The sequence below is a fragment of the Canis aureus genome, chromosome 17 (genome assembly GCF_053574225.1).
Source record: "Canis aureus isolate CA01 chromosome 17, VMU_Caureus_v.1.0, whole genome shotgun sequence".
NCBI lineage: Eukaryota > Metazoa > Chordata > Mammalia > Carnivora > Canidae > Canis > Canis aureus.
Window position 1 is genome coordinate 55,460,708 of NC_135627.1, and position 13,641 is coordinate 55,474,348.

Genomic DNA, 13,641 nt, shown 5'->3' on the forward strand with positions numbered 1-13,641 from the left:
GCAAGTAGAATCTTTAACAATGTAGAAAATACAGAAAAGTGATACAGTATTCCTGGTATAGAGAATTAACCAATCTCTATCCTCGGCCAAAAATAAATTCCAGGAAAAAGTTAGTATAAGATCTACTGTGGTATCCATTTGTTCTTATTGGGCAAGATTAATTTATTGTTTCAGTATTTATACAACTAGTTGGAGTTAATGCTTCCTTTAAAACCTAAAACTTCTCTGTGAAATAATTTGCATAAAATTGCACTACTGTGTTTTTAGAAAACAGAGGAGAAATCAAGATGATGATGATGATGATGATGATGATGATGAAGGGTTTTTTGGACCAGCTCTTCCTCCTGGATTTAAAAAGCAGGATGATTCTCCTCCAAGGTGATAATGTATAATAAATAGTTCAAGCCTGTCTCTTCTAAATATTTCAGTTAGTGCTTGTTAATTCATTAAAGAGTTATCTGAAATGGTTGTTTAACTTACAAATTTATATAACATTTGAAATGCATAGGAAAAAGTAGTCATTTCCTATAACAAAAATGGTTATTTAATTGCGTATAAATACTTCTATAGTTTATAAAAACTTCCGTATCTCTTAGTTGATGCTCACAAGAGTGTTTTGTGATTGGACTGATTGGAATGTTCTCCTCCTTCTCCTTTTTTTTTTTTTAGAGAATTTTTTTTTAAGATTTTATTTATTTATTCATGAGAGACACAGAGAGAGAAGTAGAGACACAGGCAGAGGGAGAAGCAGGCTCTATGCAGGGAGCCCGATGTGGGACTCGATCCCGGGTCTCCAGGATCACGCCCTGGGCAGAAAGAGGCGCTAAACTGCTGCGCCCTCTGGGCTGCCTCCCCCCCCCTTTTTTAAATAGATAAGGTTTTGCACACATAGTGACTGGTAGACCTGGGGCTGTGGTATTTGACTTTAAAATCAGATGCTGTCTTAGTTACTTCATGATAGAAGAAGCAATTCCTTTGTGCCCCATTAAACAATTTGACTTCTCTGTACTTCAAATTTGCCATCTGAAAAATAGGTTAACAAGTAGCTTTCAAAATTATTGTGATGATCGAGATTTCATATTTATATATATATATATACATACGTGTGTGTATGTCTCTTTCATCATGCCTGCCCCAAGTAAGTATATAGTCTTCTTCTCAGACTATTGTACTTTTTTTTAAAAAAGATTTTATTTATTTATTCATGAGAGACACAGAGAGAAAGCAGAGACATAGGCAGAGGGAGAAGCAGGCTCCCTGCAAGGAGCACAATGTGGGACTCCATCCCAGAATCCTGGGATCATGCCCCGAGCTGAAGGCAGACCCTCAGCCACTGAGCCACCCAGGCATCCCTACACATTTTAATATTCAAACTTTGTAATTGCATTTGTCAGCTCCAATTTTCACATGACTTTGGTCCTTTTAGAATTAATAGGGAAGACTACTGATTTTGTATGGCCCCCAAGCCAAGAATAATCTTTAAAGGGTCATTTAAAAAACAAAGACAGGCATGCCTAAGAGACCCATAAATGGCCCTCAAAGCCTAAAATGTCCTATCTGGCCTTTTGCAGAAAATTTGCTGAATGCCAGGGCATAACATTCAAGAAAACACATTATTAGCACAGTAATTTCTTTCTTGAGAGTTATACTTTGCTTATTAAATGGTCAGGATCAGAACCCACACCTGCTGACTCTCAGTACTGTTTTTCCTCTGCCAGGAACCTCGTCTGTGAGGTTCTAGTTGAACACAGGGCAACCTGGAAAATTCAGCTCAGTGCCATGTTGGTTGGTAATACTGGCACAGTGATGTCTCTGGGAAAAACACATATGAAAGAAAGGACCAAGAAACTTGGAAGCACAGAAGAGAGTAGAAAATATCTTGTTTCTATTGTTTTTTCCCTGATGTAAGCCTTTCTCTTTTTAAGACCCAGATTTTAGACACCTCTCCCATTTGGAGTGATGTCAGTTCCCTCAGAAATGTGGCAGTAGGTCAGCTTGAAAGAAAATGAACTTTGGCATCACGGAGACCAGGGTTCAAACTCTAGCTCTGCCACTTACTCGTTTGTGATGTCCTTGGGCATTATTTTGCTCACCTGGAAAATGGAGTGACTTACCCCAACTAGGGTTGTTTGGAGGAAACAGAGGTGCTCTGGTTGACATGTGTTTAGCACAGCACCTTTTCCCTTGTCTGAAGGTCTCTTACATGACTTATGTTCATTCTTGTACACCTCCACATCATTATTAAACTACTAGTGAGGACAGCGTTTAGGTTTTTATACTACCATGGCACATGTAACCATAAATTGCCAACATCTGTTGTCTGCGTGCACTGTTTATGTTTTTAGAAGTCAATTTCTACTTAAGGAGTTCTGACTATAATTATTTTCCCCCTAAAGAGTGTGTTGGTGGACAGTGACTATCAAAAGTGAAAGCCGGGCTCCTGGGTGGCTCAGTGGTTGAGTGTCTGCCTTTGGCTCAGGTCGTGATCCCAAAGTGCTGGGATTGAGTCCCACATCAGGCTCCCCGCAGGGGGCCTGCCTTTCCCTCTGCCTGTGTCTCTGCCTCTCTGCCTCCCTCTCTGTGTCTCTCATGAATAAATACATAAAATCCTAAAAAAAAAAAAAAACACTGAAAGCCAAGGCACAAAATAGAAAAAGATCTCCACGGGCTTTAAGTCTTAATAAGGGCTTTTATTTTTTTTTTTTTTCTTAATAAGGGCTTTTTAAAAAATTGTTATTTTTATTTAATGTAGTTCTTTTAGGAAGTGGGTTTAACACTACTGCCACAAAGATTGAGAATTACTGGCTTAGTATCTTAGCATTGACTAACAACTAGAAAGTAAAAATGAGAAAATCAGATATTTTTAAGATATTACTAAGTGGAAAAATAGGTTATAAAAAAATCATGTTAAATAAAATTCTCATTTTCAACATTTGTTATTATTTGGCTTTTTGTTATATTTGTGAACTTCTGTTCTAAAAACTGCTTTTTGAAGTCAGGGAGAATGGTAATGGTACATTTTATTTTTCAGGCCGTTAATAGGTCCTGCATTACCACCCGGTTTTATTAAATCTACACAGAAAAGTGACAAAGGCAGAGATGATCCAGGACAACAAGTATCATCATATTTCAACTCTGAGGTTTGGAAAATTTCTGATTAAAGAATAAGATGTAGCAAACTCAAGACTTTATTCTATATTATTATATTATTCTATATTATATTCTATATTATTATAGAATAATAACTGTAATCACTTAGTTCAAATGTAACAAATATGCAGTCCTATTCACATTAATCTAGGATTGTAAGGTAGATAGATGAAATCAAAAGCTTGTCCCAGAACTGAGATGTTAAATAACAAAGCAGTAACATGTTGACAAAGGTGTTACCTATTTGTGCTTCTCATCCTTGAAGAGAAGCTTTAAAGTGCTAGGAAATAGAACATGATGAAAAGTTTACAAAATTGTGATTTGACCTGAAAAAGAGAAAGCTGAGGAATTTGTTGACAATGATCTTTGCTATAAAATTAGCTCTTACCTCTACAGCTCTGGTGCCTGTATATAACAAAGCTGGGAGTTAAGTCGTTTTATGAAAAGATAGGTCAAATGATTTTAGAGTCAAATATGAAAGCTGTTTTCTTGTTAGAGGCCTGGCCCTTAACAATAGCTGAGATTTGTAGAGTACTTTATAACTTGTAATGCTTTTTCCCCATATATGGAGAGATATTATTTTTTTATCTTTTCTATGTAATAGATATGATCCACCATCTTACAGATGCTAAAAATGATAAAAATTAGGTAACTTACCCAAGATTGAAATTTGTACTTATCAAAGCCAAGTCTTAAACCTAATTCTTTTTTATTTTTATTTTTTAAGATTTAGTTTTAAGTAATCTCTACGCTCAACTCAGGCTTGAATCCACAACCTCAAAATCAAGGTCACTCACTCTACCAACTGAACCAGCCAGCACCCCTTAAACCAAGTTCTTAAGACTTTAGATCACCTGTCCAGCCTGTTATTCTACAGTAGCTTCTTGTATGTTCATCTCTACTGAGAAATCAGCAGTTACACTGAGGTTGTTACTAAGAAAAATATAATGCAAGCGGTAAGACCATATACGTCAGAGTCATTTACTCCTTCCTTAGAGATTTATAGAGCACCTACGGTGTATCAGGCACATAGTCACAGAAGTGAATCGGCCAACAAATCTTGTTCCTACCTTCAAAAGACATTCATAATCCAGCCATTTCTGCGACCACCCTAGTCTAAGTCAATGTCAGTCATATTTCACCTGTTTTATTGATCTTGATACTTTAGCCCTTGTTTTTATGCTACCTCTTCTCAACACAGCACCTACAGTGGCCCGGATAAAATGGAGTCAGATTGTGTCATTCACACTCAAAACCATCAGATTGCTTCTCCTCTCTCTGCAAAAAAGCCAAACCCTGGGGCCCCTGGCTGGCTTAGTCAATAGAGCATGCAGCTCTTGATCTCAGGGCCATAAGTTTGAGCCCCCTCTTGAGCCTAGAAATTACTTAAAAAAGAAAAAAATGATAGGCAGCCTGGGTGGCTCAGCGTTTTAGCACCACCTTCAGCCCAGGGCCTGATCCTGGAGACCCAGGATCAAGTCCCACGTCGGGCTCCCTGCTTGGAGCCTGCTTCTCCCTCTGTCTATGTCTCTACCTCTCTCTGTGTGTCTCTCATGAATAAATAAGTAAAAGTAAAAAAAAGTAAAAAAAAAAAAAAAAAGAAAAGAAAAAAGAAAAGAAAAAGCCAAAGCCCTTATGGGGCCCTCTACAATCTGGCCTCCTTTAGCTCCCTGATTTTGTCTCTTACTTTAATCTGACCACGCTGTGCTCCTTGCTGTACCTCCTCTCACACACAGAGAGGTTCCTACCCCTGAGTTTTTATACCTGCTAAGCCTCTCCAAAATGGCCTTCCCTTGATATCTATGTGGCTTGCCTCCTAGAACTTCAGTTTTTGGCTGAAATGTCACCTTAATGAGGTCATTTCTGACCTCCTAATTCAGAATTGCTAACTCTTCCCCTGATTCCCATCTCCTTCCCTCCTTTAATTTTCTCCAGAGCATCTATCACTACCTCAAACACCATTTATTTTACTACTTCTTTTTGTTTATTGTGGACCTCTCCCCACCATAATGCAAATTTGTTGAGGACAGAGACTTTTGTCTTCTTTCTAGTGGACATTCAGAAGTATTTGTTTAATGAATGAATGAATGAATGAATGAATGAATGAATAAATTAGACATAGTCCCAGCTAATCACACCTGCAACGTAGTGGGGAATGCAGACATTAAACAAACATCTAACATTATGAGCGATTCAAAAGGTGAGACCAAATACAGTGGAACTATGGCAGATGACTCAAAACTAATCTGAAGAAACAAGAAAGTCTGTCTATGAGAAAATGTCTAAATTAAAGATTGATGAGTTGGAAATATCTCAGCAAAGAGGGCAGGAAAAATTGTTCCAGAAAATACAGATAGCTTCTCTGAAGGCAAAGAGTGTGGAGAGGGAGAGTTAGAGTTTAAGAAGTCCAATGTGGGGACACCTGGGTGGCTCAGCAGTTAAAGTGCCTGCCTTAAGTCCAGGGCGTGTTCCTGGAATCCCGGGATCGAGTCCCACATCGGGCTCCCTGCACAGAGCCACAGAGCCTGCTTCTCCCTCTGCCTGTGTCTCTGCCTCTCTCTCTCTCTCTCTCTCTCTCTCTATATATATATATATATATATATATACACACATATATATATATATCATTAATAAATAAAATCTTAAAAAAAAAAAAAAAAGAAGAAGAATTCCATTGTGGTTGGAATAGAGAGAAAGGAGAGAGAAGGCAAGAAGAACTTTGAATCCTGGGTAAGCTTAGTTTCATGTCAGTATCACGCCGGTTGTTATACTTACCTTAGAGTGTGGTTGCAAGGATTAAATCAGAACAGTAGGTATTCAACCTGTAATAGCTCTCATCATTGTCATTATTCTTACCATCTTCACTCCTCATGCCATGAGAGTATCTTTGAAAATTTTAGTCTAAGGAATCCTTCCAGCAAGGTTGCTAAATACAAGAATAAATTACCAGGGAACTAACCTCCAGGCACACAGAAGACTGAACTGACATGGTCCTATGGTCATACTCCCATCTCCCTGCCACAAACACAAAGAAACACAAGGGGAAAGTAGTAACAAAGCTAATATACAGCAAAGCTCAAAAGAAAGAAAGGAAAGTCCACAGGTGCTAGTGACATTGAGAGAATTCAAAGCTAGAGCAGTAAACACAAGCTGATGTGGCAGAGGACCAGGGCAGTTTTAGGGAAGCCAGCCATAAATCCTAGAGTTGGGCTTGGGGACCAGAGCTGTAACTTTAGCTGTGAAGGCAGAGGAGAGGGAATTGAGGTCTCTGGATAAAACCTATCGCCTCAAAGTTCCACTCTGTCTGCAAAAAAATGCTGGAGACATATAACCCACAGCCCTTGGAAAGTGGGCAGGAAGTTTCATGCTCTCCATAACCTACTTTCAGGTGATTCCTAATATGTCTTACCTATCGTCTCACACAGAGAGGGGCAGGGAAATGGGGAAAGAAGGAGAAATATGGTAAAATGTTAGCAGCTGATGAATTTGGGTGAGGACACATGGGTGTTAGTAGTGAACTACATTTTCCAAAACATTTGCCAAAGGTGTAGCATAATTCACCTTGACACATGCTTGGAATTTTGTCCTAGCTCACCTAGACAGCAAATGGATAGTTTATGCAATTCCCTGGTGGTATCTATCCTATATTTTCTACTTCCCTTAGCAAAAGGTGAGGGGTTACAACAAGGCAGGGACTATACCATTGTAAACCTGTTACAGGTATACTTGGCTCTGAATTATTTGCTTTATAATTTCCCTCTAAACCTTTTCAAAAGATACTTTTTTGTTTTCATGTTTTCCTTTCTTGAAGAGGGGCTTCTCTTAGTCTCTCATTCACAACATATCCCCCTATATAAAGACATATGCAATACTAATAGTCAACATCTGTTGAGCAATTGCCGTAAGGCTGACACTGCAAAGGACAGTGTAAACATATATTTGTTGTTTACATGACTTAATTATATTCCCAGGCCAACGCAACTTAATTTTAATCGAAACAACAGTCCTGGGAAATGGTGTGTCAGCTAGAAAGCTTTTAGCTGCAAATAACAGAAAATCCTACTTAAGGGCAGCCCGGGTGGCCCAGCAGTTTAGCGCTGCCTTCAGCCCAGGGTGTGGTCCTGGAGACCCGGGATCGAGTCCCACGTCGGGCTCCCTGCATGGAGCCTGCTTCTCCCTCTGCCTGTGTCTCTGCCTCTCTCTCTCTGTGTCTGTCATGAATAAATAAATAAAATCTTAAAAAAAAAAATTCCTACTCAAAATGGAACTTTGTCTTAACCTCTATGGTTAAGCAAATGGTTGTTTATATAACTGCTGGGGTGATATATAACCTACATTCCCAAAATAAGGAAAATGTGTTTCATATGTAACAAAAGGTATAGAACTAGGGTCATTCTAGATTGGTGAATTGAGCAGCTAAATGATACCCAAGACTGCAGCTTTTTTTTACTTTCTTCTCTGTCAGCTACAATATGTCAGTTCCCCTTAGGTGACCTTTTATTATACCAGGAAGCCTGTCAAAGTTCTGAGATTCACACACACATGCCAGTGTCCAGACGCAGGAGGGAATGATCCTACCCTGTGCCCCTTTTGTAGAGAAAGGAACACCTTTGCAGGTTTCCTATAGACCTCTTCTCGTGTTTCTTTGGCCAGATATGGATCACATGCCCATCCCTTGGCCAGTCAGGTAGGCAAAAGGAATTTGACCAAATTGATTGGCTTAGAATTATCAACATTTTCCCCCAGGAGCTAGGGAAGTTCCCAGGTTCCTAAGAAAGATGTGGCTCCAAAGAGGATGAACAAAACATGAGGTTCTCTTTAAAAATAGAGGAGTTACTGGTTGGAACTGTTATAATCCTGATCTAAAAGACAAAAATCTGGGACGCCTGGGTGACTCAGCGGTTGAGTGCCTGCCTTCAGCTCAGGTCATGATCCTGGAGTCCTAGGATCGAGTTCCACATCTGGCTCCCTGCAAAAAGCCTGCTTCTCCCTCTGCCTGTGTCTCTGCCTCTCAGTTGTGTCTAAATCTTTTTAAAAAATAAAATAAAATAAAAGACAAAAATCTGGAACACCTGGGTGGCTCAGTCAGGTAAGCAGCTGGTTCTTAATTTCGGTTCATGCCATAATCTCAGGGTCCTGGGATCTGAGTCCCAAGGTAGGCTCCACGCTCAGAGAAGAATCTGCTAGAGGATCCTCCCTCTCCCCCTCCCCCATCTCTCTTTCTCTCTCTCAAATAAATAAGTAAATCTTAAAATATATGAATAAATAAAAGACATAAATCTAAGGTCTAAAAAGGCTAAATAGCACATCTGAGGTCACAGAGCTAATACAATGGCAAATTCAGGCCTTGGAACTAGTTCTAACTATAGTCCAAATATAAACTAGTAAGGTATATAATTTCTACTCTATTTCTGGATAAAATAACTCACCTTTAAAAAAAATTTTTTTTGGGATCCCTGGGTGGCGCAGCGGTTTGGCGCCTGCCTTTGGCCCAGGGCGCGATCCTGGAGACCCGGGATCGAATCCCACATCAGGCTCCCGGTGCATGGAGCCTGCTTCTCCCTCTGCCTGTGTCTCTGCCTCTCTCTCTCTCTCTCTCTCTCTCTGTGACTATCATAAATAAAAAAAAATAAAAAAATAAAAATAAAAATAAAAATAAAATTTTTTTACCAGGACACCAAAATGATTAGGTATCTAGATTAGATTTGGATTATGATTCCAGTTTTCTTTTTTCAGTTTAATGTGTTGGGCCCAATTTTCAGTTTGCTCCCTTACCCCTCAGTTAGTTTATAACTCCCAACACCCTAAGCGATTTTTATTTCTAAAAATTCCAGGCATCATCCTACCACGATGTACAAGATGTGCCATATTCTATCTTTATAAAATCATCTCTTGTTCTATGGAAGTAAAAATACCATTTGCATATCCCATCATCTTACATTTCAATACTATATTGATATCATGCCTCTTATAGTTGTAAAAGTTCATTATATTTTTTATATTGGGTCATTTTATGATGTCACCAAGTATCATTTTGTAAGTGCTATAAATATGTTTAAGATAATGTCTTTGACATCAAAGAGCTTACCTTTGTAGAGATGAGCTATAAACACTTAAGGTTAAACATTAACAGTTGAAATTAAAAAAAGAAATAGAGGGCATTCTCTGGTGTAAGTAGAAAACATACTAGCCTCAATCTTAGAATATTTTCATCTTAAATACCAGTTTTATAACCTTGAACAAGTTGTTTAACCTTTCTAAATATGTTTCTCTAAACCTAGGTTTCCTTTGAAAAGAAAACTGGAATAATAATGCCTTTTCACAGTTTTGTTATAAGGATCAAATGGTTCATTGTATACCAAAGTCCATAGTTAGAGAAAGTGAGTGTACTTGTGTGCGTAAGTGATTTAGAGTAAGCCAAGAGATATGTAAATATCTAATTATTTATACCAATAGCAATTACTTTAAGGGTACAGAGAAGAAACCACAGATAGAAAGTTACCACTGAGTATCTAGTGGGGAACATGTAAACAACACAAATGAGCTTGATCCTGATAGTTTGAAAAAATAAGAGCAAGAAGCTGCCCAGCAGAGCTGAGGACAGATGTCTTATTATTGTTCATCTTAACCATCTCCTCCTTGAGGACAAAGGACTGCTTCAAGCCCTAGAATATATAGCATTTAACACAGAGTCTTATACATAAACTCTTTATTAAAATGATTTATTCTCTCACTCTCTCTCAAATAAAAAAAATAAAATGATTTATTGAGGATGCCTAAATGGCTCAGTCGGTTGGACATCTGCCCTCAGCTCAGGTCATGATCCTAGGGTCCTAGGATTGAGCCTTATGTGGGGCTCCCTGCTCAGTGGGGAGTCTGCTTCTCCCTCTCCCTCTACCCCGCCCCCTGCTGGTGCTCACACTCTCTTTCTCTCTTTCTCTCTCAAAATCTTAAATAAAATGATTTATTGAAAGCAAATTGAATTCACTTATTACAATACTATTATATCTTTACAGTAACGGGGATACTTTGGGAACGAAGTTAACTCATTTGGGCCAGTATTTGTGGGGCTGTTGCACAGCATTTGTGTTTCAGTGCACTGTGCTGAGTCATGAAAGTTCATACAGTTTCCAAGAATGTCTTAATTGTGTGTGTCTTATTCCAAAGAGTTCTTTCTGTACCAGGAACGAAAATGGTTTCAACTTGTGTCATCTCTGACCAGTTGGTAGTAACTACCTGGGCCATTATATTAAGAGGAACTGTGAGGCCACATCTGTATCCATCAGGAGGAAAGCAGAAATAATTTAATGAGGCCTGCCATGGACATGGGAGTGTCGGGACAATCCACATTCCGTGATTTTGTCATCTCTGTTCTGTGTACTTTAGGAAGGCAAGGCAAAGGCCCTCATTGCTCAGCAATTAGCTAGCAATATATTGTTTGCATTTTTGTTTTAGTGTCTCTGGGTAATCAGTTTTTGGTGAAATTTTAAGCAATTTAGGATCATTTTCTATAACCTGTAGCTCTGCTCCTGGTTTAAAGGTAATATCTTATTTCAAAAGGAAACAGATAGTAGTGAAGATGAGGACATTGTTGGACCAATGCCTGCAAAAGGACCAGTTAACTATAGCGTCACAACAGAGTTTGAAAAAAGAGCCCAGCGAATGAAAGAAAAATTGACCAAAGGAGACCATGTAAGTGTTAAAAAGACTGTTCTCTGAGAAATAGGCTAAATGAATTAAAAACCTAATTTTCCAACATTGCTTCTTTCATGAAAGAAATATATCCATATATGTATATAAAGAAAATTTAGGAGTAAGGTAACCCAGAAGCTGGAAAAGGAAAAGACTGGCAAATCTGCCTATCTAAAAATTTCATATGGCAAAAGATAACAAAGTCAAAAAAATAATAAATTAGACAAAGGTATTTGTAACATACGTGAAAAAAATCAATCCTTTATATTAAATTCTTTCTCATAAAGTGTGTTTTTTAATGTTAAAGCCTCAATTAAGAAACATGCCCACTTACAGAATATTTTATACACACACACACTCTGTCTAGGCTCCTTTATTTTTCTTCCACTTTTTACTTCTCTTAAAGGATTCATCTAAACCAATTACAAGAGAGTCATGGATGACTGAACTTCCTCCAGAAATGAAAGACTTTGGTCTTGGGCCCAGAACTTTTAAGAGAAGAGCCGATGACAAATCTGGAGATCGATCAGTCTGGACAGACACTCCAGCGGACAGGGAGAAGAAAGCCAAGGTGAGAGGGTTTGTTTGTTCCTGTATTTCTGCCCGTGTTCGCTCTATTTTGAAAAGATAAAAGGCATAATTATTTCAAGGTACTATTTTTAAAATTATGATTCCCAAGGGAAAATACAAATTTCCCCCTGAAAGAAAATAAGGAAAGTGATACCAGTTGCTTACTATTTCCCAGTGAGCTGTCTCATTTAAATCTCAAGAAAACCCAGAGACATGGACTTACTGACTTCATTTTATAGAAGGAAAAACTAACTTTATGAGGTCAACTTTTCTGGAACTAGAGGGCTGGTACATAATGAACAGTAGTTTTTTCTAGAACTTTCTATAACTCAAAATCCCCTAGTGTTTATATACAACATCACACTCTCTCCATGAAACCAAAGCCACACATTGGCCTAGCAAGTTAAGTGATGCATAGAGACGCTCTCTCAAACTTACCTCAGGTGCATTAAGCTTTGCATTACTGTCAAAACAGGCAAGAAACGCTCTTATCAATAGTGCTGAATACTGTATGATCTCTCTTATATGCGGAATCTGAAAAACAAACAAACTAAAAAAACCCAAGTTCATGGATATGAAGAACAGACTAGTGGCTGCCTGAGGAGGGGGTGGGCAAGGTGGGTGAAATGAGTCAAAAATACAACGTACCAGTTGTAAAGTGAATTAAGTCGTGGGGATATAGTGTACAGCACAGTGGCTATCGTTAGTAATACTGCATTGCATATCTGAAATTAGCTAGGAGAGTGGATCTTGAAAGTGCTCATCATGGTGGAAAAAAATGTTACTGTGTTTAGTGATGGATGATACCTGGACTTATTTTGATTATTTTACAGTATACACAAATATCGAGTCATTATATCATACACCTGAAACTAATATAGTATTTCATCGATTACACCTCAATTTTTTTTTAAAAAAAAAGAAGCACTTTCATTAGTACATTAAATAATTTGGGGAAAAAAGAAAAAAGTATGGATAGAATACATTATTGACTATTTCTGCTTATTGCCAAATATTCTATTGTAAATTAGGAATTGAACCGTTGTAAATTAGAAATGCCCCAGCACTACTTTTGAAATTTATTCCATCTGAAGGCTTAATTCCCTTTAATTCAAATTTAAATACTTGAATAATTGGTACCCGAGGGTTATAGCTTTATCAGTTTTGATTTGAGTAGTTCCACACTTCATTTCTGCCCCTAACTCTGTTTTAACTCATTACTGTCCATCAGTAATGAGAATTATGAGGCTTTCTATCTTCATTCTGTAACAATAAATCAAATACCTTCTCTGCCAGGAATTCTGTTGGGTGCAGGTAATAGCAAAATGAAAAAAGCTTCTTAAGGAGCTGTCATTTTTGTGGAGAATTGGTTGTAAGATGCACAGTGTTTTTCTTACAATGTGGATGATATGGTGAGGTCTCCAGACTTTAACACCCTACCTTGTATATGTGGCAAAATCACAAGTTCTCTTTTGTCCAGAAGATGAAGGTTGTAATAGACAGTTGAGGTGAACCGACAGGTGATTTTAGGCCCTGTGATTGAGTTCTTTAGATCCTCTTCTTTTCAGCACTGAAAGTGTTTTGCTCAGTATTACAGTGAACTCATAAAGGGACTATTAATAACTCCTTAAATTTTATGCTATACTATATTAAGCATATGGTACCACAGACTTAGATTTATGGCATAAACTACACAGTATCAGAGAGCTATTCATTTTCTTGTATATTTGATCCTGTGTATAATTTATGACTAATTTTTGTTATGGAAGCTCTTAGCCAAATTTCCTTTTTGACAGGTTCTCTCCACTCATCTTTCTTTTCTTTTTATTTTGTATTATTCCTATGGTACCATCTTTTTTTTTTTTTAAGTTTTTATTTAAATTCCAGTTAGTTAACATGCAGTGTAATATTAGTTTCTGGTGTACAACATAGTGATTCAGCACTTCCATACCTCACCCTGTGCTCATCACAAGTGCCCTCCTTAATCCCCATCACCTATTTCCCCATCCTCCATCCACCACCCTCTGGTAACCATCAGTTTGTTCTCTTCAATTAAGAGTCTGTTTCATGGTTTGCCTCTCTCTCTTTTTTTCTCCATTTGCTCATTTGTTTTGTTTCTTAAATTCCACATATGAGTGACATCATATGGTATTTGCCTTTGACTGACTTAACTTCACTTAGCATAAAACTCTCCAGTTCCATCCATGTTATTGCAAATGGCAAGATTTC

The 13,641-nt window shown here is 38.0% G+C and overlaps 1 protein-coding gene across 3 annotated transcripts in view; it reads left to right on the plus strand.

The window, feature by feature from the left end:
* Nucleotides 1–13,641, plus strand: part of GPALPP1 (GPALPP motifs containing 1) — a 49,495-nt gene that overhangs the window by 23,164 nt on the left and 12,690 nt on the right. For 2 of the 3 annotated variants that reach the window (XM_077855618.1, XM_077855619.1), the window contains exons 3-6: nucleotides 268–378; nucleotides 3,043–3,140; nucleotides 10,711–10,842; nucleotides 11,249–11,413. In XM_077855618.1, coding sequence (XP_077711744.1) covers nucleotides 268–378; nucleotides 3,043–3,140; nucleotides 10,711–10,842; nucleotides 11,249–11,413 — 506 coding nt within the window. Of the gene's footprint in view, nucleotides 1–267; nucleotides 379–3,031; nucleotides 3,141–10,710; nucleotides 10,843–11,248; nucleotides 11,414–13,641 lie in introns of all 3 variants that reach the window. The other variant, XM_077855617.1, reaches the window with a different exon arrangement.